The 27502-nt window shown below is 42.8% G+C and overlaps 1 protein-coding gene and 1 long non-coding RNA gene across 4 annotated transcripts in view; one reads left to right on the forward strand and one right to left on the reverse strand.

Annotated features, from left to right (window-relative positions):
* LOC126458148 (protein archease) overlaps positions 1–27502 on the reverse strand; it is a 109637-nt gene that overhangs the window by 24145 nt on the left and 57990 nt on the right. For all 3 annotated transcript variants that reach the window (XM_050095003.1, XM_050095004.1, XM_050095006.1), the window contains one exon: positions 9070–9274. In XM_050095003.1, the coding sequence (XP_049950960.1) occupies positions 9070–9274 (205 nt within the window). The remainder of the gene's footprint in view (positions 1–9069; positions 9275–27502) is intronic.
* The window catches only part of LOC126458149 (uncharacterized), a 54030-nt gene that overhangs the window by 11742 nt on the left and 14786 nt on the right, over positions 1–27502 (forward strand). The window contains exon 2 of the long non-coding RNA XR_007585584.1: positions 8655–8701. This is a non-coding gene — a long non-coding RNA (uncharacterized LOC126458149). The remainder of the gene's footprint in view (positions 1–8654; positions 8702–27502) is intronic.

Below are 27502 nucleotides of genomic sequence, written 5' to 3' on the forward strand. Positions count from 1 at the left end.
GGCCTTGTTTCGACTGAGGTATTTCAGTGCTCTGTCAAACTCTTCACCCAGTATCATATCTCCCATTTCGTCTTCATCTACATCCTCTTCCATTTCCATAATATTGTCCTCAAGTACATCGCCCTTGTATAAACCCTCTATATACTCCTTCCACCTTTCTGCCTTCCCTTCTTTGCTTAGAACTGGGTTGCCATCTGAGCTCTTGATATTCATACAAGTGGTTCTCTTCTCTCCAAAGGTCTCTTTAATTTTCCTGTAGGCAGTATCTATCTTACCCCTAGTGAGACAAGCCTCTACATCCTTACATTTGTCCTTTAGCCATCCCTGCTTAGCCATTTTGCACTTCCTGTCGATCTCATTTTTGAGACGTTTGTATTCCTTTTTGCCTGCTTCATTTACTGCATTTTTATATTTTCTCCTTTCATCAATTAAATTCAATATTTCTTCTGTTACCCAAGGATTTCTATTGGCCCTTGTCTTTTTACCTACTTGATTGTCTGCTGCCTTCACTACTTCATCCCTCAGAGCTACCCACTCTTCTTCTACTGTATTTCCTTCACCCATTCCTGTCAATTGTTCCCTTATGCTCTCCCTGAAACTCTCTACAACCTCTGGTTCTTTCAGCTTATCCAGGTCCCATCTCCTTAAATTCCCACCTTTTTGCAGTTTCTTCAGTTTCAATCTGCAGTTCATAACCAATAGATTGTGGTCAGAATCCACATCTGCCCCTGGAAATGTCTCACAATTTAAAACCTGGTTCCTAAATCTCTGTCTTACCATTATATAATCTATCTGATACCTTTTAGTATCTCCAGGATTCTTCCAGGTATACAACCTTCTTTTATGATTCTTGAACCAAGTATTAGCTATGATTAAGTTATGCTCTGTGTGAAATTCTACAAGGCAGCTTCCTCTCTCATTTCTTCCCCCCCCCAATCCATATTCACCTACTATGTTTCCTTCTCTCCCTTTTCCTACTGACGAATTCCAGTCACCCATGACTATTAAATTTTCGTCTCCCTTCACTACCTGAATAATTTCTTTTATCTCATCATACATTTCATCTATTTCTTCATCATCTGCGGAGCTAGTTGGCATATAAACTTGTACTACTGTAGTAGGCATGGGCTTTGTGTCTATCTTGGCCTCAATAATGCGTTCACTATGCTGTTTGTAGTAGCTAACCCGCACTCCTATTTTTTTTATTCATTATTAAACCTACTCCTGCATTACCCCTGTTTGATTTTGTATTTATAACCCTGTAATCACCTGACTAAAAGTCTTGTTCCTCCTGCCACCGAACTTCACTAATTCCCACTATATCTAACTTTAACCTATCCATTTCCCTTTTTAAATTTTCTAACCTACCTGCCCAATTAAGGGATCTGACATTCCACGCTCCGATCCGTAGACCGCCAGTTTTCTTTCTCCTGATAACGATGTCCTCTTGAGTAGTCCCCGCCCGGAGATCCGAATGGGGGACTATTTTACCTCCGGAATATTTTACCCAAGAGGACGCCATCATCATTTAATCGTACAGTAAAGCTGCATGTCCTCGGGAAAAATTACGGCTGTAGTTTCCCCTTGCTTTCAGCCGTTCGCAGTACCAGCACAGCAAGGCCGTTTTGGTTAATGTTACAAGGCCAGATCAGTCAATCATTCAGACTGTTGCCCCTGCAACTACTGAAAAGGCTGCTCCTCCTCTTCAGGAACCACATGTTTGTCTGGCCTCTCAGCAGATACCCCTCCGTTGTGGTTGCACCTATGGTACGGCCATCTGTATCGCTGAGGCACGCAAGCCTCCCCACCAACGGCAAGGTCCATAGTTCATGGGGGGCAAGTAGCCATTCATAACCAATTCCAGTCAATGATAGATCCACTTGGACCTGAGGTTTGTTCATTCCATGTAAACGCAGTGCACACCATTATGAAGCCATCACAAGTTTGCACAGTGCCTTGTTGACAACTTAGGTCCACAGCTTTGTGGGGTCTGCGCCACACACTAACCCTATTATCAGCCATTACCAACTGAAATCAGGACTCGTATGACCAGCCCAAAGTCCAGGATCCAACTGACATGATCACGAGTCCAGGAGAGGTGTTGCAGGAAATATTAGCAAAGACACTTGGGTCGGTTGTCTGCCGCCACAGACCATTAACACCAAATTTCACAGCACTGTCATAACACATACGTTCATCTTACATCCCACATTGATTTCCGAAGTTACTTCATGCAGCATTGTTTGTCTGTTAACAGTGACAACTCTATGCAAATGCTGTGACAACACTATGCAAAAGCCGCTGCTCTCAGCCGAAGTGTTGTGTGAGCCAATGCCTGAAATTTGGTATTCTTGACACACTCCTGACACTATGGATCTCTAAATACGGAATTCTCTAACGATTTCTGAAATGGAATGTCCCATGCATCTAGCTCCAACTTCCACTCCAGATACAAAGTCTTAATTCCCATCGTGCAGCTGTAATCATGTCGGCAACATTTTCATGTGAATCACCTGAGTACAAATGTTAACTCTTGCCAATGCACTGCCCTTTTATACGTTGTGTATGCAATACTACCCCATCTGCATATGTGCGTATCACTATCCCATAACTTTCATCACCTCTGTGTAATCCTTCAGTTCTATTTGATACAGGTCTAACACACTCGAGCAATATCTTAGTATGCGTCGCTGAAGAGTTTTGTAAGCAATCTCCTTTGTAGACCCGGAACCCTAACTACCGTATTTACTCAAATCTAAGCCGCACTCGAATCTAAGCCGCACCTGAAAAATGAGACTCGAAATCAAGGAAAAAAAATTTTCCCGAATCTAAGCCGCACCTGAAATTTGAGACTCAAAATTCAAGGGAAGAGAAAAGTTTAAGGGTGCACCTCCAAATCGAAACAAAGCTACTTCATTGTAATATGAGACTCAATTTAGGTCGAATGAATGACGATACAGCTACAGTAGTTTGGTTCGAGTCGTAAGCTTAGCAGTTAAGCTTTACCAGGTAACGATTACTACGCGTCAGCCGCTCCGTCCGTATTTATACAGGTTCCCTTCTGTTTTCACATGCTTTGTCTGGTTTGAATCGATTGCTTATTTTTCTTCGATCTGATAAGTGCTGTTCTCTTTGTTATGAGTGTTTACGTCACTCTAGCTGAAAATGCATTATTGTACTGTGTCATGCATTGTTTGTCGCATTCTGATGATGTGTGTTTACGACCTGTCGCCGCTCGCGGCATGGCTTGCTTTTGTGCGCCCTATAGCCGCTTACAATTTAAAAAAGAGAGGAATTGTCTCATTAGTGAAACAATGGCAAGAGACTGTTATTTGCTGTTACTTACACTGATGCTTTCTTTGATAATGATCAACAAGAACCAAATAATAGACTGCGTATGATAGAAGATGTTCTGAACGAGAGTTTAGCTAAAAATTTTCTCCGTTTGAAAATCTTTGCAGATGCATCTTTTGTACATTACATTCTGCGCAGAAATTAGAGTCATCTTAGAATTAAAAATCCAGTCAATTGCCATGCTTCATTTCTGACTGTATCACTATTCGGCATAAGAATAATACGAATATAGACATGACATGATATGTATATTCTTCCGCGTTTGCTGTTGTCTCACACTAGTTTTGTAGTTTATTAGGCAGACAGGATTTAAACGAGACAGCAGCAAACACGAAAGAATACATGGCAAAATTTTTATATTCGTATTATTCTTATGGTGAAGAGAATACAGCATGTGATTCACAATTCATAAAAGTTCCTATTAGCAACCATCTCTTCTCACAGGGAGCAAAAAATTCAGAACGTAGAGTTGGCCATATTTACAAACATCCCAAACAGTCTTGCCAGTCGGATTTTCGTAGTACATCGAAATGCTGCTACATTCGAAGATGAACAATATGGAATTTGTATTTACTTTGTTGCACAACGTATGAAAATGCAGTGGTCGAAACTCGGGGCGGAGAAAAAAGCTCGTCTTCCACTTTTTTTTTTTTAATTTTTTTACTGATGCAGAGGTTTTGGCGCCAGTATTTATCTTTATGCATCCAAAGCGTGCCTCTGTAGCGCTACATATTTTCGACGGCAGAAGTTAGTTGTGGCGGCACCTACTAACATTTTTCAGAACTTCCACTTACTTTGCACTCGATTCTAAGCCGCAGGCAGTTTTTTTTTTTATTACAAAAATCGGAAAAAAGTGCGGCTTAGATTCGAGTAAATACGGTACATTTTCCCAGTATGCTGTCAACAAAGAGCTGTCATCTGCTTTATCTGTGAGTGCAATGTGATTGTTACTCCCAAGGATTCATATAAGTTTGTATTGATATGGAAGTGTTCTTTTTTTTTTTTCATTTTGTGAGTGCACATTTTACGTTTCTGAACATTTAAAGCAAGTTGTCAATCTCTGCAGCACTTTGAAATCTCACTAACATCTGACTGAATATTTGTGCAGCTTTTCCCCCAGAAAGTACTACATTATAACTGTTTCATATGCAAAATGCCTGAGGATACTATTAATATTGACTGCAAGGTCATTAATATGCAGTATGAACAGAAAGTTTCCTAGCAGACTTCCTTGTGGCACATCTGAAGTTACCTCTGCACCTACTGATTACTCCCCATCCAGTAAATCACCAGTTCAACAATTATCACTTTATACACCCATGTGTGTCAATGAATGTTAGTACTGTATTGAGCCAAGTGCTTAATGGGATAAAAAAAATAGTGCATCTACCTTATTACCTTGATTGCTGACTTTCAGAATGCCATACACAGATTGGTTTTTGCGTCACCCACATTTCTGGAATCAAAACTTGTTAGCGTGGAGGCACTCCATCTGTTCAAGATACCTCATTAAGTTTTAGCCTGAATTATCTACTAAGATTCTCTAAACAAATGGGCGTAAAACATATTGGATGGAAGTTTGGTGAATCACTTCTGTTACTGACTTCACAGACAGTGACCTATTCTTTCCTTCAACCTACGGAGGGAGGGGGGGGGGGGGGGGGGGGGGTGAATAAGAGAAGGACTAACACAGGTGCAAATCCTATACAAAATCAGACAATATCTCTACCACTCAACTTGGCAGAGGTAAGAAAGACCTAGTAGTACTGTCTCTGTTTAATGGCAGTACTGCTAAATCTCTCTCTTTAAAAGAACATTTTTAACAAGCATTTCTGCATTTGCTTCATTATCCTAAATTTTGATTCCTGTTTCATCCATCAGTGTTCAAACATTAACTTTGGAACCACTAACAGCCTTAACTAAACCAGAAATTATTTGAGTTTTGTGAGAGGTATTTTAATATGATTCCACTATGGCAGTCGCTGAAGGCTTCACACATTGCCCTTTTGGCCGCTAAGCATGTTTGCTGTATGAACCTGCCTACAGATGAATGTGTGAAGTCTTGAGAGATGAAACTAATATCTCTCATCCAGTTTACTTAGTGTACTTTTTCTCCTTGTTTTAGTTTCTCTTTGTACTAGGATAATATAGGTAAAACTACTTCATGGTGACTGATACCAGTTTGTATGCGGACACTCTCAAAGTGGTTCTTGCCAATGGGATGTAATGTATTTCCATTGTGAGTGGGCTTTTAATGTACCTGTTCTAAGCAATTTTCAGAGAAAGCATTAAGTATTGTTTTTCAGAATGTCCTGACACACTCCCCAACTAAACTGTCATTTCCCAGTTGATTTTTGGATGATTAACATCTCCTCCAATTATGGGCGTATTGTTGGGAAACTGTACATACAAGCAAACTGAGGTTTTCTCCGAAGTTTTTAGTTTCATGGTTGGTAGTGGGTTGTATGTCCACCACTGATACTGAATCTTGCCAAAACACTCTAATGCAGCTTCCATTGCTACTTCACTGGATACAAATTTCTTGCCTACAAATACACCACCTCCATTCCCCACTGACCTCTCCTTTTACACACACTAGGATTATCCCGAATATCTCACTGCTGTCAATTTCAGGTGTTTTCTGTACCTAGTTCCACTGCTTCAAATTTTGAGGCTTGGTTGCAAATCCTGCAGCAGCAGATCACTAAGATTTTAAGTCTGATCTACTGGCAGCATTTCTTTGGGTCCCAGACTAATGTTTGGGCTCTCTTACAGATGTAATGATTTGTACTGAAGTAGTGGAAGGAATGTTCAATTAGAATGATAACATCTAGAAACAACTGTTGATATCTAAAGTTATGTTTAACTTTTATATCTTAATAGACTAAAAGAACACAATTGGTACCCTGTACTCATGTTCACAAATCCTTTGTACTGTCCATTCCTTTTGTGGCAGGATTTATAGAATCCTGTGGCTTTTACTTTTGTCATAAAACTTGTTCTCACTTCTTCTGAACAGTAAGTTAAAACTGCTTAACAGTACAGTATCTTTCAAACAACACATGTAATAAATATAACAATATGGCATTTTATGTTTAAGGGTGAGAAAATTTAACAACCTGTTTTGTGGTGAGATCACTTTAGAAACATCAAACCAGTCAGTCCACTGATACCACACTGTGCTGAGGTATACAAAAAGATCCTGGAGAGCAGAATCTAAACAAGGGTCAAAAATAAATTGAGAGAGAAGCCACATGGCTTCAGACCTGGGAGGTCAACTGCTGACCTCATATCTGCAGTGATCCAGGAGCACCACTATGAATCTGGGTATGACCAGTAATTGCCATACAGAAAGGGTATCTGTCAAAGAAAGGTCTGCAAAGCACTAGAAAAGAAGGAAGTGGAAAGAGGTAAGAAGAAGAGTGGAGGAGATGTACTGTGGAAGTCTTGAGTTGGGTGAAAGTGGGAAATGAAAGGATAAATTTGTGTGAAATAGGGCAGTGCATTGTCACATCTCCCCTTCACTGTAGTCTTGTATGAAATAGTAACTAAGGTGGCAGGAAAAACTGGAGAAGATGAAAGCAGTGCTGTCCATGGATGACTTGACGATCCGGAGAAACAGCGAGGAGGAGATTCGGAAACAGCTGGATGCTTGGGAAGAAACTGTGAAACAGCATGGAATCAAGTTTAATGTAAACAAATTTGAGACCTTGGTTGCATCTAGAAAGTAAGATGGACCAACTAACAAAAGAAGGATTGATGGTGAATAATTGAAGAAGGTGGAAAGCGTCAAGTACTTGGGAAGTGCGACGGTGGAAAATGGAAGAAATGAGAAAGATGTCAGTAAATGTGGCAGACAGGCAGAAGCACTGAAGATATCCCACAAAAATGCAAAGAAGTAACATATAGAAGTTACTACATCCCAATACTGATCCATGCATCTCAAACAAAGGCAACAAAGGAAAGAGTTGCAAGCAGATTGCATGTATGTGAAATGAAGTTCCTCAAAAGAAAATAGGATTAACAAGGGGGGAGAGGATGAGAAATTGAAGGGTAAGGGAAATAGTGAAAAAGGAACCCCTTGCACAGCATGGTAGAAACATCAAGGTTAACATGGTATGAGCACTTAAAGAGACTGGAAAAAAAGAGGATTTCCAAGAAGATACATGAAATGGGGATGTGAAGGAAATGACCAAGAGAAAGACCAAGGACTACCTGGCTGAAAGTGTGGAGGTGTATGTTTAAAAAGTAACCTCAGGCTTGACCAGATTGAACACAGAAATATGGTGGGAAAACAGAATTAGATGGCGAGGCTTATGTTCCAAACAGGCCCGGCCTGATGAAACCAATCATTCACTCTTCCTGTTAATTCTGGTTTTAATACTGCAAGAACAACTCACTATTCCTGCATGTTACAAACATCACTGTGAATGAATGTCACTTACAATAAAGGAAGAAGAATATTCGGAACGAAACAAGTGGTATCTAATACCATTATTCAATATGCAGTCGTACCAACTAGTATTTGATTAAACAATATCTTACAGCTTCCAGTATAAAATTTCTCAATTTTCTCCTTTTAAGGACTATAAAGCGGCTCCAGTGGTACACTGATTTATTGCTTCGACTGGTTTTGACTAGTTACTAATCACTGGATTGTATGAAAAGTTGTACTCTTAATGACTGTCTGCAGCATTGGTGTCCATCTAGAATAGTGGTTTTTGAGGTATTTAATGACACGTGAACACGCCACTGGATGATGAATCTGTAACAACTTAAGTGTTTGCTCCACACTGAATGTTATCTACTTGTATATTCCTCAGAAATAAACTATTTTAAGAGGACATTAGCTCAGCAGACACTCATTAGAGGTACAGTTTTTCATACTAATTGAGAATGACTAGCCACTAATTGGTCATTGTAATAAATCAATGTGCAACTGGAGCAGCTATGTTAGAGTACTTATGGACAAAACTATATCCTAAACTTCATTTACTGTTCCCCTTTCTATCTTATACATTTATTCTCTCAGAGGTATACTGAAGTTTATTACCTTGTTTGTAAACAAAAACATAAAATTTCATTTCTCCTGTTCCACTTTAAAGTCTTATTCTCATATCTCACAATATAGTTAATTAAAATCAAATGCACAGATGTTGGAGCAAGTGGCAAAAACCACTACCGAACATTCAGTGTAAATATTGAAATAGATTGGTTCCTTTGTTACAAAATATTGGTATATCCTTCAGTAACTGAAAAAAAAAAAAAATAATAATCTGCCATTGTTTCAAATTCTTCAGATTTCCACATACAAGTGAAAGGTCCTGTCCAAAATACCACATATGAGGTATGTATGTACATTAAGTGTTTCAATTCTGTATCAGTTTATTGAATGTGTGCACGCATGCCCCATGTACACACACGTTTTCTGAATTATATACTGTTGTGTGAATGTGGGTGGTCTTTGTTCCACATTAGTCAACTTTTATGTTAACCTGCAACTGTCACAGACCTTTCCTGAACCCAGCAATAAAGGATACTAAGAAAGAAGTTTGTGAGCTTGTTCCCTACGCAACCTGCAAGTCAGGACAAGGACCAAAGTGATACAAATAAAAGGATAAAAGAGCAGGAGCTTCCAAAGTGTGATTTTCATATCCAAATGCCACCTCTAAGTGCAATGGACTAAAATAGACTCAGGTATGTAAATGCACTTACCCTTGCAATAAAGAATGGTTCAGCACAAAATAGAAAAAGAAATTCATCCAAAAAGTGGAACAGCAGAGACAGCATATCATGACCAGTTGCTTCAATTTCTTGTGCTTCCTTCATTTCCACATATTCAATTTCTGTCATGTAAGCAAACATTGCCATTGCACACTGTTCAAATGCTTCTTCCAAGTTGTCCCCCCAGGCATGCAATCTATAACAAAAAAGAAATCACACACATATAGCATACTTTAAATGCACAAGTAAAGGAGAAATGTTAATTTGAATCACTGTGAAACAGAAGAAACATGGTTTTAGGCTTTGGCGTTGCTGCTCGCTGAAGCCACCAGAGTATCCTCGCATCTTCATCTGGAGCAAGTCTCTGAGATGACGAGATTCCACGCATTATTCAGGTGGTAGCTATTGTTACGGTTCATTAGATTTTCCACGACGTATATTTCAACTTATTCTTTTATAATGGAGTCTCAAAAAGATGTTGCTGTGGCCAAAATTAATGTATTGTCTTACTCCATTGAATGTCCATTGGAGTTTAAATGTTCTGCTGTTAGACGTGCTGGGTTGCAAAAGGGGAGTGCAACATTTATGTTCTGTGCAGTGTTCTTCCGCTGTGCATGCTGTTTGCCTTATATAAACTTTACCACACTGGCCAGGTATTTTGTAAATTCCTACCTTCTGTCCAGGTATTTTGTAAATTCCTACCTTCTGTAATAACAAACCTTCTGTAATAACAAATTATCATTCATTGGTCTCAGCAGGCCCAAAATCTTAGTAGAAAATCACTAAGGATTCTTGCTATTTTATCAAAAATATTTCCAAGGAAGGGAAGAAAAGCTAGGGACTTTGCTGAAGCATTCTCCTATTTATCTATTTCCCAGTTCTTGGTTTTAGCTGAAAATGCCCCGTTAATTTGACAGGCAGAGTATCCACTGTCTCTGAATGCTTTCTTTAAATGTGCAAGCTCTTTAGGCAAACTCTGCGTACGACTCTGTATGGGCTCTGTGTACTAAGGTTTTAAGCACATTCATGTTCTGGAATGGGTCATGGCAACTTTAAGAGTAAGTAAAAATCAGTGAGAGTGGGTTTAAAATAAACAGAATGTCCCAGAAAGCCATCACTCTTCTGTCGAACTGAAACATCCAGGAATGGGAGACAACCATCCTTCTCCAATTCCATTGTAAATCAAATGTTCTTATGAGTGGAGTTGAAATGATGTAAAATCTCCATTAATTTATCTTCTCCATGGTGACACACTGTGAAAGTATCACCCAAGTACCTCCAAAAACACTTGGTTTAAGAAACACTAATTCACGTGCTCTTTCCTCAAAATCCTAAATGAAAAAGTTAACGAGATGTCACAACTGTGGCATAACGCTAAAATTTACCAGCATGACATTTTATTAAGACTGCCACTGCATGGAAGACAACGTGCAGTGGAAGACATGTACACTCTTGAATTATTCCTCATTACCTCCAGAGACCATCAAGCGGATAAGACAACATGGCAGCATTACCACCAAGACTGTATGGTCTTCCGTTACGACCCATAGTGAGTAATATTGATGGCCCCAGATATGATTTTGCAAAATATCTTGCTTTGTTGCTGAGTCGATTGGTTGGCAGATGTCCACATCATATACAGAACTCAGCAAATTTTATCAACAGGCCCTACACTTAAGTGGTTCAGATCTTTTAGTGAGTTTTGATGTAGTATCTCTTTTTACAAAGGTACTTCTTGCCGATTCCTTGGCGCTGATTGGTAAACAATTTCAGGCGGGCATCACTGCTTTGTTTCGGCAAGTTCTTTGCTCAATCTATTTTATGTTCAACAAAGAATATTTTGAACAGACTGATGGTGTCACCATGGGCAGCCCCTTTCCCCCTCCGTGGTTAACTTTTTTATGGAAGATTTTGGGGAAAGTGCACTTGAATCAGTGGTTCGTAAACCAACAATTTCTTTTTTTTGGGGGGGGATGTATGTGGATGATACTTTCATAGTGCGGCACCACAGAGAAGATAAGTTAATGAAGTTTTTACATCATCTTAACTCCATTCATGATAACATTCAATTTACAATGGAATTAGAGAAAGATGGTTGTCTCTCATTCCTGGATGTTTTGGTAAGATAGAAAAGTAATGGCTCTCTGGCACATTCTGTTTGTTGTAAGCCCACTCATACTGATTTGTCCTTACACTCTTCATGTTGCCATCACCATCCCAAACCATGAGTTTGCTTAAAACCATTGTACACAGAGCCCATACAGCATCGTATGCAGGTAGTTTGCCTAAAGAGCTTGCACATTTAAAGACAGCATTCAGAGACAATGGATACTCTACCTGGCAAATTAACAGGGCATTCTCAGCTAAAACCAAGAACCGGTGAATGGATAAAGAGGAGAATGCATTGGCAAAGTCCCTAGCTTTTCTTCCCTTCCTGGGAAATATTTCTGACAAAATAGCAGGAATCCTTAGTAATTTTCAAGTGAAAGTAATTTTCTGCTCACTACCTAAGATTTTGGACCAGCTGGGATCTGTGGAGGATAATTTGTTATTGCAGAAGGTGGGAATTTACAGAATACCTGACCAGTGTGGTACGGCCTATATAGGACAAACAACACGCACCGTGGAAGAACACTGCACAGAATATAAATGTTGCACTTGCCTTTTGCAACCCAGCAAGTCTGCAATTGCTAAATATTGTATCGCCAACGGGCATTCAATGAAATATGACAAAAACATTAATTTTAGCCACAGCAACATCTTTTTGAGACTCCATTATAAAAGAATCCATTGAAATACGCATCCCGGAAAATCTAATGAACCATGACAGCAGCTACCAGCTGGGTAATGGATGGACTCCCTCATCTCTGAGATTTGCTGCAGATGAAGACGCCAGAATACTCCAAAGGCTGCCGCGAGTGGCAACACGGAAGACAGCTGATTTTTGCAGTTCCATCAGCGAGGACTGCCGCTGGGCGGTGCGGTCCATCTGTCACCGTGTCTCTGACGCATGCACAATACTCTCAGCGAGCCGTATAGGACAGAGGGGAGAACGCCATCAGTCTTCGATGGCTCACCTGAATAGGACTGGCAGGTGTTCAGTTGAAATATCATGGAGGGAAGTTTACAATGAACAGTTGTAATTCCAAAAGCTCTTCAAACATTTAGTTTGCTAGGAAAATTTTAAGTTTCACTTCAGATCTGTTGTGTTCTCTAAGTGTTCTGCCAATAAAACACAGTCCTTGTTTCATCTTCCCCACAACATTATCTATGTGATAGTTCCAATTTAAGTTGTTTGTGATTGTAATCCCTAATTGACAGCCTTTAGATTTGTGTAATTTTATCATGGCACCAAAAGTTGGATGACTTCATGCTTTTCATTATTCAAAGAAAACTGCCACTTTTCACACTGTTACAGATATATTACCTAAATCATTTTGCAATTGCTTTTGATCTTCTGATGACTTTACTAGATGGTAAATAAACACACTCATTTACAAACAATCTAAGAGGACTGCTGATATTATCTCCTGCATCATTTGTATAGATCAGGAATAGCAGAGGGCCTATAATACTTCTGTTTTACTTCATGACTTGCCATCAACTATTACAAACTGTCACCTCTCCGGTAGGAAACTGTGAATCCAGTTGCACAACTGAGATCATATTGTCGCAGAAGAAGCTGAGTGGCATAGTCACCATGGTGTAGTGGTTATGATACTAGACTTGCATGGAAGGTTGCAAGTTCAAAACTCACCTGAACTGTAAAATTTTAATTTCTATATTCGGTTTTGGTACATTCTAGAAGTATCCACAAATGTCAAGAATTATAGTTACTGGAATGTTCTGTAACTGTATATATACCGTATGTGTTCTGGCCAGAGGCAGTTCACTCCTCGCTCTTGTATGGGCAAGTGCTGAATAAACCCTCGTTAAGTGAAGTTAGAGTTCATCATTCATCTAATTACACCTTCTTCTAGGTGACATTATTCTGGTGGAGGCACTGGATATTGGAACTTGTGACAGCGCACATTATCGACGACACAGGGGCTCCCATCAGGCCATGACAGAGCCGCCATTTATGTGGCGAGAAACCAGAGTTCAAGCCATATTCAACAGATCGCAATCTAATGGAGACAGAGGAAGAAGAGGACATTACAATGACACCAACTGTGTGCCACCACATGAGACATCCTTCCGGGTTCTCTGGTGACGTGGCGAAGATCCAAACAAGAAGCTGAAGGTATATGAGCGTATAGTCAAATTTAACAAATGGGATGACACCATGTGTCTGTCTAACATATTTTTCTACTTGGAGGGCACTGCCAAGCAATGGTATGAGAACAACAGGGAGAAGTTCACAAGCTGGGAAGAATTCCAGGCAGAACTGCGCAAGTATTTCATCGACGCACAATGACAGAAGTGCAAAGCTGCAGATAAATTAAAGTGCAGGGCACAGCGTCCAGGGGAAACTACAGCATCCTAAATTCATGACGTCTTGGAGCTGTGTAAAATAGTGGATCCTAGAATGAAGGAGGAAGATAAGCACATCTCATGAAGTGTGTTGCTGAGGACATGCATCAAGCCCTACACCTGAAGGAGGTTTTGACAGCAGACGACTTCATGAAATGATGCCAGTATATCGAGACAATGCACCAAAAAAGAACTACAAGCAAGAAATTTGAACGGCTTCCAAACATCATATCAATGTCTGTGATGGAGGAAGCAACTGATTTCACAAGTGTTCTTCGTCAGATAGTGAGAGAGGAAGCTCAGAAAGCACTTGGATTGCACAGTGAGCAAAAAACTGAGACACTTCAAGAGGTCATAAGGGAGGAAGTGGAACAGACATTGAACCCAATCTCTTTTCTTTCATTTCCCTTTAAAATGGTGAAAAAGTCGAGACCAAGGCGAAGCTGCGCTTCCACAATACCGCATGAGGGAACTGTTTGGGCACCAAGGAAGACTGACGTCTGGAGGACCCAGGATAACCAACCAGTATGTTTCCACTGCGACACTGTGATACGCTATTGTCGAGAAAGACAGCGGATATTTAATGACGCCCGCACCAGAAGACAGCAGATCGATCTTAGCCGACGCCAACTCCTGGACGACGAAGATGAACAACAAGATGAGTGTGCAGGACAACGTGGGTCTCCATCACCAATTAGAAGCTCCAGCCGATTGCCTTGTTGCCGCATCTTGGAAAACTAAAGGGTGTGACCTTCCTTGGAGGTGAGGCCGCCGAAGATGAAAATCCTCCGTCGATCACTACAAAAATGATAGGAAACTACGTCGATATCCTAATGGATGGCTGACCAGCCCAAGCTCTTGTGCACTCTGGAGCATCATATTCAGTCATTTCAGAGAAGTACCGTCATCAGTTGCAGAAAACCGTATTCGTAGACAACAATACATCTCTGCTGAAGGTGGCTAGTGGGAAATCTGTAAAACCTACAGGAAGATGGGTCATTCGTGTGGGTATAAGTGGCCATACGCAGCCCTTAGAATTCATCATCTTACAAGAGTGTAGTCATGACGTCATTCTTGGATGTGACTTTTTGAAAGCTCCTCAGGCAGTTATAGATTGTGGTCTCTCGAAGATTATGCTAGACGAGATGAGATACTTCAGCCTTCGCAGAGCCCATGGTTGTCACCAGTGGTTCTCGTCAGGAAGAACGATGGCAGTTGGCACTATTGTGTTGATTACAGGAAGCTTAATAATATAACTAAAAAGGACGTTTACCCCCTTCCATGAATTGACAATACACTAGATTGTCTGAAGTGGGCTAAGTTTTTCTCAACCATGGACATGTACTAGGGTCACTGGCAAATCGAAGTAGATGAGGCTGATCGTGAGAAAACTACATTCATCACCTCTGAGGGCCTGTATGTGTTTAAGGTAATGCCGTTTAGTTTGTGTAATGCACCAGCAACTTTTGAACAGATGATGGATAATTTTCTAAGTCACCTAAAGTGGATGATGTGTCTGTTACTTAGATGACATTATAGTGTTCTCAGAGACATTTGATACACGTGTAAAAAGACTGAGGGCTATACTTAAGTGTCTCCAACAAGGCGGACTGAGACTTAATCTATGAAAGTCTCTTAGGAGCAAAATAAATCAAAATACGTGGACACCTTGTGTCAAACAAAGGTGTGCGGCCAGACCCAGAAAAGGTGAGATCTGTAACAGAATTTCCTATTCCTAAAAGTATTAGAGATGTGAGAAGCTTCCTCGGATTATGTTCTTATTACTGTCGTTTTATCAAAAACTTTTGTGTCAAAGCCGGGCCACTCCAAGAGTTGTTAAAAGCCAATGCTAAATTTATCTGGGATGGTGCTCAACAATATTCTTTCCATGTGCTGCGTAAAGCTCTGACGACTGACCCTGTACTTGGTCTGTATGATGAGAGAGCACATATAGAACATTCCAGTATAATGATTCTTGACATTTGTGGATACTTCTAGAATGTACCGAACCGAATATAGAAATTAAAGTTTTACAGTTCAGATGAGTTTTGAACTCACGACCCTCCATGCAACAGTCTAGTATCATAACCATTACACCACAGTGACTGTGCTACTCAGCTTCTTCTGCGACATTGCTCCCTCCTTAAGAGAACAGCATCTTGGTGTTACATCCTCCAAGTCCGGAAACAAGTCCTCAGTCCTGCATACTCCGACTCCCGATGACTGGTGTTTGCCCTGGCAGTGATCAACTGTTATCAATACTACTTACTGTGAATTTAAGCTGAATCTGCTCTATGGTTATATTGTTAGTTGCGAAGGAATGGAGACTCTTTTAGGAAGATTTCAAACACATTTTTATCAGCCTTTAAAAAAAAGAAAAAAAGGAAGAAGCTTGTTAGATTGAGTAACTATCAATATTCAAAAATTTGTAATCACAGAATTATTTTTTGCAGTAAATGTAAGGACTCTAAATGGAGGAGTGACAAACAAATGAAATATTAATGTAATTGTATTTTGTGTTCATTTTCATACAATATATCCCGAGGAAATAAGCAAAGCCAATGATGAAATGTTCTTGGAGCAATTCAAAGAACTATTCAATCTTTTGTGATGCCAGAAGTCTGAATTTAATCAGGCAGACTACAGTAATCAGGCAGACTACAGTAATCAGGCAGACTACAGTAATCAGGCAGACTACAGTAATCAGGCAGACTACAGTAATCAGGCAGACTACAGTAATCAGGCAGACTACAGTAATCAGGCAGACTACAGTAATCAGGCAGACTACAGTAATCAGGCAGACTACAGTAATCAGGCAGACTACAGTAATCAGGCAGACTACAGTAATCAGGCAGACTACAGTAATCAGGCAGACTACAGTAATCAGGCAGACTACAGTAATCAGGCAGACTACAGTAATCAGGCAGACTACAGTAATCAGGCAGACTACAGTAATCAGGCAGACTACAGTAATCAGGCAGACTACAGTAATCAGGCAGACTACAGTAATCAGGCAGACTACAGTAATCAGGCAGACTACAGTAATCAGGCAGACTACAGTAATCAGGCAGACTACAGTAATCAGGCAGACTACAGTAATCAGGCAGACTACAGTAATCAGGCAGACTACAGTAATCAGGCAGACTACAGTAATCAGGCAGACTACAGTAATCAGGCAGACTACAGTAATCAGGCAGACTACAGTAATCAGGCAGACTACAGTAATCAGGCAGACTACAGTAATCAGGCAGACTACAGTAATCAGGCAGACTACAGTAATCAGGCAGACTACAGTAATCAGGCAGACTACAGTAATCAGGCAGACTACAGTAATCAGGCAGACTACAGTAATCAGGCAGACTACAGTAATCAGGCAGACTACAGTAATCAGGCAGACTACAGTAATCAGGCAGACTACAGTAATCAGGCAGACTACAGTAATCAGGCAGACTACAGTAATCAGGCAGACTACAGTAATCAGGCAGACTACAGTAATCAGGCAGACTACAGTAATCAGGCAGACTACAGTAATCAGGCAGACTACAGTAATCAGGCAGACTACAGTAATCAGGCAGACTACAGTAATCAGGCAGACTACAGTAATCAGGCAGACTACAGTAATCAGGCAGACTACAGTAATCAGGCAGACTACAGTAATCAGGCAGACTACAGTAATCAGGCAGACTACAGTAATCAGGCAGACTACAGTAATCAGGCAGACTACAGTAATCAGGCAGACTACAGTAATCAGGCAGACTACAGTAATCAGGCAGACTACAGTAATCAGGCAGACTACAGTAATCAGGCAGACTACAGTAATCAGGCAGACTACAGTAATCAGGCAGACTACAGTAATCAGGCAGACTACAGTAATCAGGCAGACTACAGTAATCAGGCAGACTACAGTAATCAGGCAGACTACAGTAATCAGGCAGACTACAGTAATCAGGCAGACTACAGTAATCAGGCAGACTACAGTAATCAGGCAGACTACAGTAATCAGGCAGACTACAGTAATCAGGCAGACTACAGTAATCAGGCAGACTACAGTAATCAGGCAGACTACAGTAATCAGGCAGACTACAGTAATCAGGCAGACTACAGTAATCAGGCAGACTACAGTAATCAGGCAGACTACAGTAATCAGGCAGACTACAGTAATCAGGCAGACTACAGTAATCAGGCAGACTACAGTAATCAGGCAGACTACAGTAATCAGGCAGACTACAGTAATCAGGCAGACTACAGTAATCAGGCAGACTACAGTAATCAGGCAGACTACAGTAATCAGGCAGACTACAGTAATCAGGCAGACTACAGTAATCAGGCAGACTACAGTAATCAGGCAGACTACAGTAATCAGGCAGACTACAGTAATCAGGCAGACTACAGTAATCAGGCAGACTACAGTAATCAGGCAGACTACAGTAATCAGGCAGACTACAGTAATCAGGCAGACTACAGTAATCAGGCAGACTACAGTAATCAGGCAGACTACAGTAATCAGGCAGACTACAGTAATCAGGCAGACTACAGTAATCAGGCAGACTACAGTAATCAGGCAGACTACAGTAATCAGGCAGACTACAGTAATCAGGCAGACTACAGTAATCAGGCAGACTACAGTAATCAGGCAGACTACAGTAATCAGGCAGACTACAGTAATCAGGCAGACTACAGTAATCAGGCAGACTACAGTAATCAGGCAGACTACAGTAATCAGGCAGACTACAGTAATCAGGCAGACTACAGTAATCAGGCAGACTACAGTAATCAGGCAGACTACAGTAATCAGGCAGACTACAGTAATCAGGCAGACTACAGTAATCAGGCAGACTACAGTAATCAGGCAGACTACAGTAATCAGGCAGACTACAGTAATCAGGCAGACTACAGTAATCAGGCAGACTACAGTAATCAGGCAGACTACAGTAATCAGGCAGACTACAGTAATCAGGCAGACTACAGTAATCAGGCAGACTACAGTAATCAGGCAGACTACAGTAATCAGGCAGACTACAGCTGCAGATTTAAAGAGATACACAAAATGGAAATCAAAGGACTAATAATATTGTTACTCATTGTACTTTTTGTTTAAAGTTAAAGCAAAATGTTGGTTATGCAGAAAGTAATATCCAAGAGCACTCTTTAGAATACCACCTTTTTGACAATCGTATTGGAGTGTACAGGTGTCTGGCATGGGCAGAATTGAAACATCTTTGTTGCGAACTGGCAACAGCTTTTATATATATTTTAGGAATTGTATGATATCCAGCAGTCTTTGTTTTATTTTTTATTACTAATAACTCACCCTGGCTTCACACAGATGGCACTACGTATCTACAACTGGACGTATTGTTTTTAATGTGAATGATATACACGAGCCTTCCTCGTGACTCAGTCTGTCTATTGAAATTCATATCAAAATTCTTTCCGTAGTTCCTGAGCATACTAAAAAAAAAGAAAAAAAAGAAAAAAAAAAAGAACCACAGTGGGAACTTACACTTATAGTATGTCTACATCCTGGTTAGCTTCACTACTATCTGGACTTGCGGCGGCTGTTACATTGCGGCACTTTTCCTACCGAATACTGCCTCCTCTCATACTGACCAGCTTTCAGCTCTCATCACTACCACAAGACGACTCTCCAAATGCCAATTATATATAGAGCAGATAGAAACACATATTCCACACTCATTACTTAGTAGTAATAAATTTTATATGTATAAATCTTCCTCGTTGATCAATCTGCCAGTGAAAACATATCAAAATCCCTACAGTAGTTCATGAGATTACCCCAAACACAAAAATAAAAATCACAATGGTACTGTTTCGTAATATAGAAGGTTAAAACCAATCTGTGAACTATCTTCACAGCGTAAAAATCATTGTTATGTGTCATGTTGATCTTCGACATGGCACGTTTAATAATCACGTTTATTAATCAAGAGAAAGTACAATGGCAGTGTTCAAGATGTGAAGTCATAGTACTTCATCTTGATTATGTATTGTCTGTTGGATATTCCTCTTTTTTAAGTTGTGGCGAGATACAAATCTGTAATAATAACCTTTCCATGTCTATGATCGATGTAACAGTAATATTAGATTTTTTTATACTGTGAAGATTGCTGATAACAGACCGGTTATAATACTAAAATGCTGACAGCTGTATACCATGCTCTTCTTCAACCAGGCACCATTTGTTCCTTATTAAGGCTTAGCATAGTCTGGGACAATTCTGTTCTATTTAGTGAGAACAATATTTTCATAAACGTAAAATATATGAAATAGAAATAGGTAATTTTCAATTATGTAACTTACTTTATGAGCTTTGTTCAAGCTCAAGACATTACAACCCCGTGCCAGACCAGGACTAAAGCTGTAAGGGTGGATTGTGAAACATGCCTAGATAACTCAATTGATAAGACATTACCCGGGAACATACAGGTTCGAGTCCTAGTCCAACACACCTTTTATCCACCAGGAAGTTTCAAAGTGCAATCAATTTCTAGATTATGTAGTCTCACCAGTTAGCAAACATGCCTCAAGAGCTGAGTGACTAAAATACCAAGACAGTTGCTCCAGAATAGGTCAACACCGTAGAGAAATTAATCAAAGGGTGAAACTTAGCATTCCGCACATCATCTACCCACAAAGCAGGAAATCCAATGACTGCTTGTCATACTTGTGGAGCTAAATTTTTGTGGGACATCTGAAATATTATCATGGAATATATAGCCTTGAATTCTATTGTACATTAATTTACCATCAAAACAAAATGTCTGATATAGCTGTGTGGAGAAACTGACATTGTACTGCAATAATATTTAAGGTGTTTTCACTAGTCTTAAGTGTTTAGCTGTAAACTACAATACTGATATGTAATTCATATAAAAATGGGCATGTCTGAAATTAATACTACAGCATTCATCCGTTATCAAATGGCTGGTAGCAGGTAATGTAACGTAAATCTGAGTCTACATATGTAAACTGATATCAGCCCACCAGATATTAGGCTAAATTACATACTGTGGTATTCAATATGGAACAATTATTTAGGTTAAGGATTCTTGCTAAGAGATTCACATTTTCCTACACAACAGGGATGTAACTAGGCTTGGGAAGCAGTGGAGATGGTGTCCTACATTACTTTACTTTACTTTACCTTACCTCCGCTCCCCCCCCCCCCCCCCCCCCCCCTCCCCTTATCATACCAAGTGACCCAAAGCAGTCAAAATAATAAAATCAAAAACTAAGAAAAACAAAGTCAAAACTAAAGAAAATATGATCTGCATCAATCTATATTTTCAAATTTTCTTAGAATGCTGACAAACAGCTGAGCCCCAGATCCAGTCCTTTGATAACACAAATTAAATGAATTTTAGTCTATTCAGACAGTAGCACTAACTCAAAGACAGCCGACTGGTATACAATGGGCACTTTATATCTGCTAACACACTTTTGCAGGAGAACCTAAGCACTTCACTTCATGGACAGTGAACAATAGACACATGCAGCAGATTTCCACAAGTGCAATGTGGTGCCACAAAGTATGTTTTGCAGAGTAGACTGCGGAAATTACTGACTTTCTAAGGTTCTTCAACTTAATTACCTGTATTATTTACTAACAGGCAAAGCTCACACCAATGTGGGATGACAAAATACTCTTTTTTTTTTTTTTTTTTGTGGTTTTTAGGGCGCAAAACTTCTATGGTCATTAGCGCCCAGCCCGTGACGTAGAAAACAGGAAAAAAACGAAATTTAAAATCAGCAGCAATGGAAACAAAGTCAGAAAATTTGAGAAACTAAAGGCAGAAGGAATGCTTAAAAGTCCACTATAGAAAGGGGTTGGTTGTCCCCCTAAAAAAAGCTTCAAATGACTGACGTCATTTCACTGTCACTAATAAACTGTACAACGCGGTCAGCTGAGCGCGTGTCATCTGCTAAAATCGACGATAGATCAGGCGATAGCTGTAGACGGGAGCGTAACGGATTAAAATAGGGGCATTCAATTAAAATGTGTCTGACCGTCCACAGCTGAGAGCAGTGGGGACAGAGTGGGGGAGGATCACCGCTTAAAAGATGTCGATGACTAAAAAGACAGTGCCCTATCCGGAGTCGAGCTAAAATTACCTCCTCCCGACGACGCGTTCGGGAGGAAGAGGTCCAAGCGCAAGGAAGGGCTTTCACTTCCCGCAATTTATTGTGGGGAAGTGTTGACCAATGCGCATGCCATAAATGAGTGACTTGGCGACATAAACCGCTCCGTAGATCGGTAAACGGAAGAGACTGAAGAGCTGGCCGAGGAAGAGAGACTGCAGCCTTGGCCGCTATATCGGCCGCCTCATTTCCACAGATACCAGCGTGTCCCGGGAGCCAGAGGAACGCCACTGAGACGCCCCCCAGGTGGAGCAAGCGCAGACAGTCCTGAATCCGGTGGACCAGAGGGTGCACAGGGTAAAGAGCTTGGAGACTTAGGAGAGAGCTGAGAGAATCGGAGCAGATTACGTACTGTATCCGCTGATGGCGGCGGATGTAGTGGACAGCCTGGAGAACAGCGTAAAGCTCCGCAGTATAGACCGAACACTGGTCGGGAAGCCGAAAGTGATTTGGGGTGTCGCCAACAATATAGGCACTCCCTACACCTAACGATGTTTTCGAGCCATCGGTGTAAATAAATGTGGCTTCCGTCATTTGTGCACATAGAGCAGCAAATGCCCGACGGTAAACAAGTGTAGGGGTACCATCCTTGGGAAATTGACATAGGTCTCTGAGCAAGTCGATCCGGGGACGGTGCCAAGGCGGTGCTGTACCCCAAGTTGTCAAGAAGGTTTTAGGAAAGCGGAAGGAAAGAGAATGGAGCAGTTGACGGAAGCGGACTCCCGGGGGTAGTAGGGAGGAGGAGCGGCCTGAATACCAGACATCAAAGGAGGCGTCGAAAAAAAGGTTATGGGCTGGATTAGCAGGCATGGAAGACAGATGGCTAGCATAACGACTCAGAAGGATTGCCCGCCGATTGGACAGCGGAGGTTCAGCAGTCTCAGCATAAAGGCTTTCCACAGGGCTGGTGTAAAAAGCTCCAGACACTAAACGTAATCCACGGTGGTGGATAGAGTCGAGTCGCCGAAGAATAGACGGCCGAGCAGAGGAGTAGACTATGCTTCCATAATCCAATTTCGAGCGCACTAAGGCGCGATAGAGGCGGAGAAGGACCACTCGGTCCGCTCCCCAAGAGGTACCATTCAGGACACGGAGGGTGTTAAGGGAACGCAGACAGCGAGCCGAAAGATAGGAAACGTGGGAGGACCAGCACAGTTTTCTGTCAAACATAAGACCCAAGAATTTAGCGACGTCGGAAAACGGAAGGTTGACAGGGCCTAGATGTAAGGAGGGCGGAAGAAACTCCTTACGTCGCCAAAAATTAACACAAACGGTCTTACTGGGTGAGAAACGGAAGCCGGTTTCGATGCTCCACGAGTGGAGGCGATCGAGACATCCTTGAAGACGTCTTTCAAGAAGGCTGGTCCGTTGAGAGCTGTAGTAGATCGCAAAATCGTCCACAAAGAGGGAGCCCGAGACATCAGGAAGGAGACAATCCATAATTGGATTAATGGCGATGGCAAACAGTACAACACTCAGCACGGAGCCCTGGGGTACCCCGTTTTCTTGGGAGAAAGTACGGGAGAGAGTAGTGTTCACCCGCACCCTAAATGTGCGCTCTGCCATAAATTCGCGAAGAAAAAGGGGCAGCCGGCCTCTAAAGCCCCAAGAGAACAGTGTACGGAGGATGCCTGTCCTCCAACAGGTATCGTACGCTCTCTCCAGATCAAAAAATATTGCTACCGTTTGGCGTTTCCGGAGAAAATTGTTCATGATATAAGTGGAGAGAGCAACAAGATGGTCAACAGCAGAACGATGCTTTCGGAATCCGCATTGGGCAGGTGTTAAAAGACTGCGGGACTCCAGCCACCAAGCTAAACGGTAATTCACCATACGCTCCAAAACCTTACAGACACTACTCGTGAGAGAAATGGGGCGATAGCTAGAGGGGAGATGTTTGTCCTTTCCAGGTTTCGGAACGGGAACGACAATAGCTTCCCGCCATCGCCTGGGAAAGGTACTGTCGGTCCAAATTCGATTATAAAGGCGAAGGAGGTAACGCAGGCTATGGGTTGATAAATGCAGCAACATTTGGACATGGATACCATCCGGTCCTGGGGCGGAGGAGCGAGAAGAAGAGAGTGCATGTTGGAGTTCGCGCATGGAGAAAACAGTATTGTAGCTTTCGCGATTTTGAGAGGAGAAAGCAAGATGTCGCACTTCCGCTGCACGTTTCTTCGGGAGAAACGCCGGCGGGTAATTTGAAGAGCTCGAAATCTCAGCAAAGTGCTGACCCAATGAGTTAGAAATTGCGACGGGGTCCACTAAGGTATCATGCGCGACAGTGAGCCCAGAGACCGGGGAGAAACTAGGCGCGCCTGAGAACCGTCGAAGCCGACTCCAAACTTCCGAGGAGGGAGTGAAGTTGTTAAATGAGCTAGTAAAGAATTTCCAGCTTGCCTTCTTGCTATCGCGGATGACGCGACGGCATCGCGCACGGAGCTGCTTATATCGGATACAGTTAGACAAAGTTGGATGGTGACGGAAAATGCGAAGAGCACGTCGCCGCTCACGTATTGCGGCACGGCATGCCTCGTTCCACCAAGGGACTGGAGGGCGCCGGGGCAATTCGGAGGTGCGTGGTATTGAACGTTCCGCAGCTGTGAGAATAACGTCGGTAAAATGTGTGACCTCATCGTCGACGCTGGGAAAGCGACGGTCATCGAATGTCGCTAGAGACGAAAAAAGTGTCCAATCGGCTTGGGCAAACTTCCAGCGTCGCGAGCGCATATATGGCAGTTGAGGCTGCAGTCGAAGAACACATGGAAAGTGGTCACTCGAGTGTGTATCATCAAGGGCGAACCATTCGAAGCGCCGAGCTAGCGGAACAGTACCGACCGCAAGGTCCAAATGGGATAAATTTGCCGTGGAGGCAGACAAAAATGTGGGGACCCCAGTGTTGAGGCAGACTAGATCCGCTTGGTGGAAGACGTCTAGCAATAGTGAGCCACGTGGACAAGGATGTGGAGATCCCCAAAGCGGGTGGTGGGCATTGAAGTCCCCAACCAGCAAATAGGGGGGTGGAAGCTGATCAAGAAGATGAAGGAGATCAGCTCGTGCCATTGGTGTAGACGATGGAATGTATACCGTACAAAGAGAGAACGTGTATCCAGAAAGGGAAAGACGGACGGCGACAGCTTGGAAGGAAGTGTTTAAGGGGATTGGGTGATAATGGAGAGTATCATGGAGCAGAATCATGAGTCCTCCATGGGCTGGAGTGCCTTCAACAGAGGGGAGGTCATATCGGACGGACTGAAAATGAGGGAGAACAAAGCGGTCATGGGGACGCAGCTTTGTTTCCTGAAGACAGAAGATGACCGGCGAGTAGGATCGTAAGAGGATCGACAATTCCTCCCGATTGGCGCGAATGCCGCGGATATTCCAGTGGATAATGGACATAGGGTGAACAGAAATGGAGGAACGTCACCAAGGGTGCTGTCAACTCAACGACTGCTCAGAGCTTGCGACCGACAGGATGGAATGGCATTCAGTCGAAGGCAGAAGATCCTGATCCATAGGTTGGTCAGGAGCAGCTCCTGCCACCAACGATCGGCCAGTTGACCGGCCACCAACAGTGCGCCTCGGCGACACAGAAGATGGCCGAGGGCGATTTCCGCCAGGTGGTGCTGTAGATGGGACACGCCTTGGCGGAGAAGGAGAGGAACTGTGTTTCTTCGTAGCCTTCTTGGAGGTATGTTTAGATGAAGGAGGAACCGATGGTTGTGAAGTTGCAGTACGTAAAAACTCTTCACGAGAATGCTCTTTTTTGGAAGACTTGGCGTCTGACTTTTGGGCTCGAGATTTAGCAGAACCCGACGAAGGGTGAGCCATAGAGTGGGCAGGCGAAAGAGGTGAGGTTGAACGGGCGATCTTTGCGCTGGCCGATCTGACGACCGTGGTACTAAATGTGAGATCGCAAGTCTGCGTGGCCGCCTCCTTTGTTGGCCGAGGAGAAGCAAGGACAGCGCTGTATTTTCCTTTCTGAGGCACGGTGGGCTGTCGACTGGCGAGTAACTTTCGAGCAGCAAAGGTCGACACCTTTTCCTTCACTCTTATTTCCTGGATCAGCTTTTCGTCCTTAAAAACAGGGCAATCTCGAGAGGAAGCAGCGTGGTCACCCATACAGTTGATGCAGCGAGGGGATGGAGGTGGACAAGCACCCTCATGGGCATCCCTGCCACACGTAACACATTTGGCCGGATTGGAACAGGACTGGCTGGTGTGATTGAACCGCTGACATCGATAGCAACGCGTAGGGTTTGGGACATAAGGGCGAACGGAAATTATCTCATAGCCTGCTTTGATTTTTGATGGGAGTTGAACTTTGTCAAATGTCAAGAAGACAGTGCGGGTTGGAATGATGTTCGAGTCAACCCTTTTCATAACCCGATGAACAGCGGTGACTCCCTGGTCAGACAGGTAGTGCTGAATTTCTTCGTCAGACAATCCATCGAGGGAGCGTGTATAAACGACTCCACGCGAGGAATTTAAGGTACGGTGCGGTTCCACCCGGACAGGGAAGGTGTGGAGCAGAGAAGTACGCAGCAATTTTTGAGCCTGGAGGGCACTGTGTGTTTCCAACAACAGGGTGCCATTCCGTAGTCTGGAACAAGACTTTACAGGACCCGCAATTGCGTCGACACCTTTCTGAATAATGAAAGGGTTGACCGTGGAAAAGTCGTGACCTTCGTCAGACCGAGAAACAACAAGGAACTGTGGCAACGATGGAAGAACCGTCTGTGGCTGAGACTCAGTGAACTTACGTTTGTGAGCAGACATAGTGGAAGGTGAGGAAACCATTGCGGAAGAATCCCCCATGATTACCGGCGTCTCCGATGGCGCGCTCCTCCCTTGTGGGGGCCCTCACCGAGGGCACACCCGCCTTAGGTGATTGTTCACACCTCAGGTCACACCTCCCGACAAACGGACGGAGGGACCAATCGGCACTTTCGGAAGGTATCAGCTCGGGTAATCACCCCTCCCTGGGCCTGGCCTTTACCAGGGGGTACGTACGTGTCCTACCTGTCTACCCGGGGCGGGGAATTACGCGTTACCCCGTCACCGGCTACGCATGGAAGTGCGTGGGTCGGCCTTCAGACACGCACAGGGAGGAAGAAAGAGAAAGGGAAAGGAAAGAAGAGGGGGTCTCAAACGCCGCAGCGGAGAAAAGGGTAAAGAGAAGAGGTAAGGAAAGGAGATGGACAAAGGAAGGAAGAAGACATACAAGCAAGGAAGAAGAAGAATGCGGTACATTTACAAGCGTCCGTCTCCGGACGTAGGCGCAAACCATACTCCCAGAGGGGGAGAAAGTGAAGGAATCAGCCAGAGGTGAGGGGGGGGGGGGGGGGGGGTGAAGACAGGGGATGGGGAAGGATGCGGAAAGGGAAGGTATGCAGCCCGGAAAGGAAGGAAGGCCACATTAGCTCGGGGCCCCGTGCTCGCTACGCACGTATCCACAAAAGAGTTGTGGATCCCCTGGGGGGGACAAAATACTCTGTGTGTGTGTGTGTGTGTGTGTGTGTGTGTGTGTGTGTGTGTGTGTGTGTGTGTGTGTGTAAAAGAGGGGGGGGGGGGGGGGACAGCGGCACATGCAGCAGTCTTCAGATGAAATGCTGCTTCAACAAATAAGATAACCAACCCAACCGCCGACACACCATACGTTCCAGCAGCTTACAAAGAACGTTGGTGAGGCTGATGGGCTGATGATAGCTATCCACATCAAGCAAGTTTTGACCGGGTTTGAGCACTGGAATGATTGTGCTCTCCCGCCATTGCGATGGAAAGACACCTT

Source organism: Schistocerca serialis, chromosome 2, assembly GCF_023864345.2.
Source record: "Schistocerca serialis cubense isolate TAMUIC-IGC-003099 chromosome 2, iqSchSeri2.2, whole genome shotgun sequence".
Classification (NCBI taxonomy): Eukaryota; Metazoa; Arthropoda; class Insecta; order Orthoptera; family Acrididae; genus Schistocerca; species Schistocerca serialis.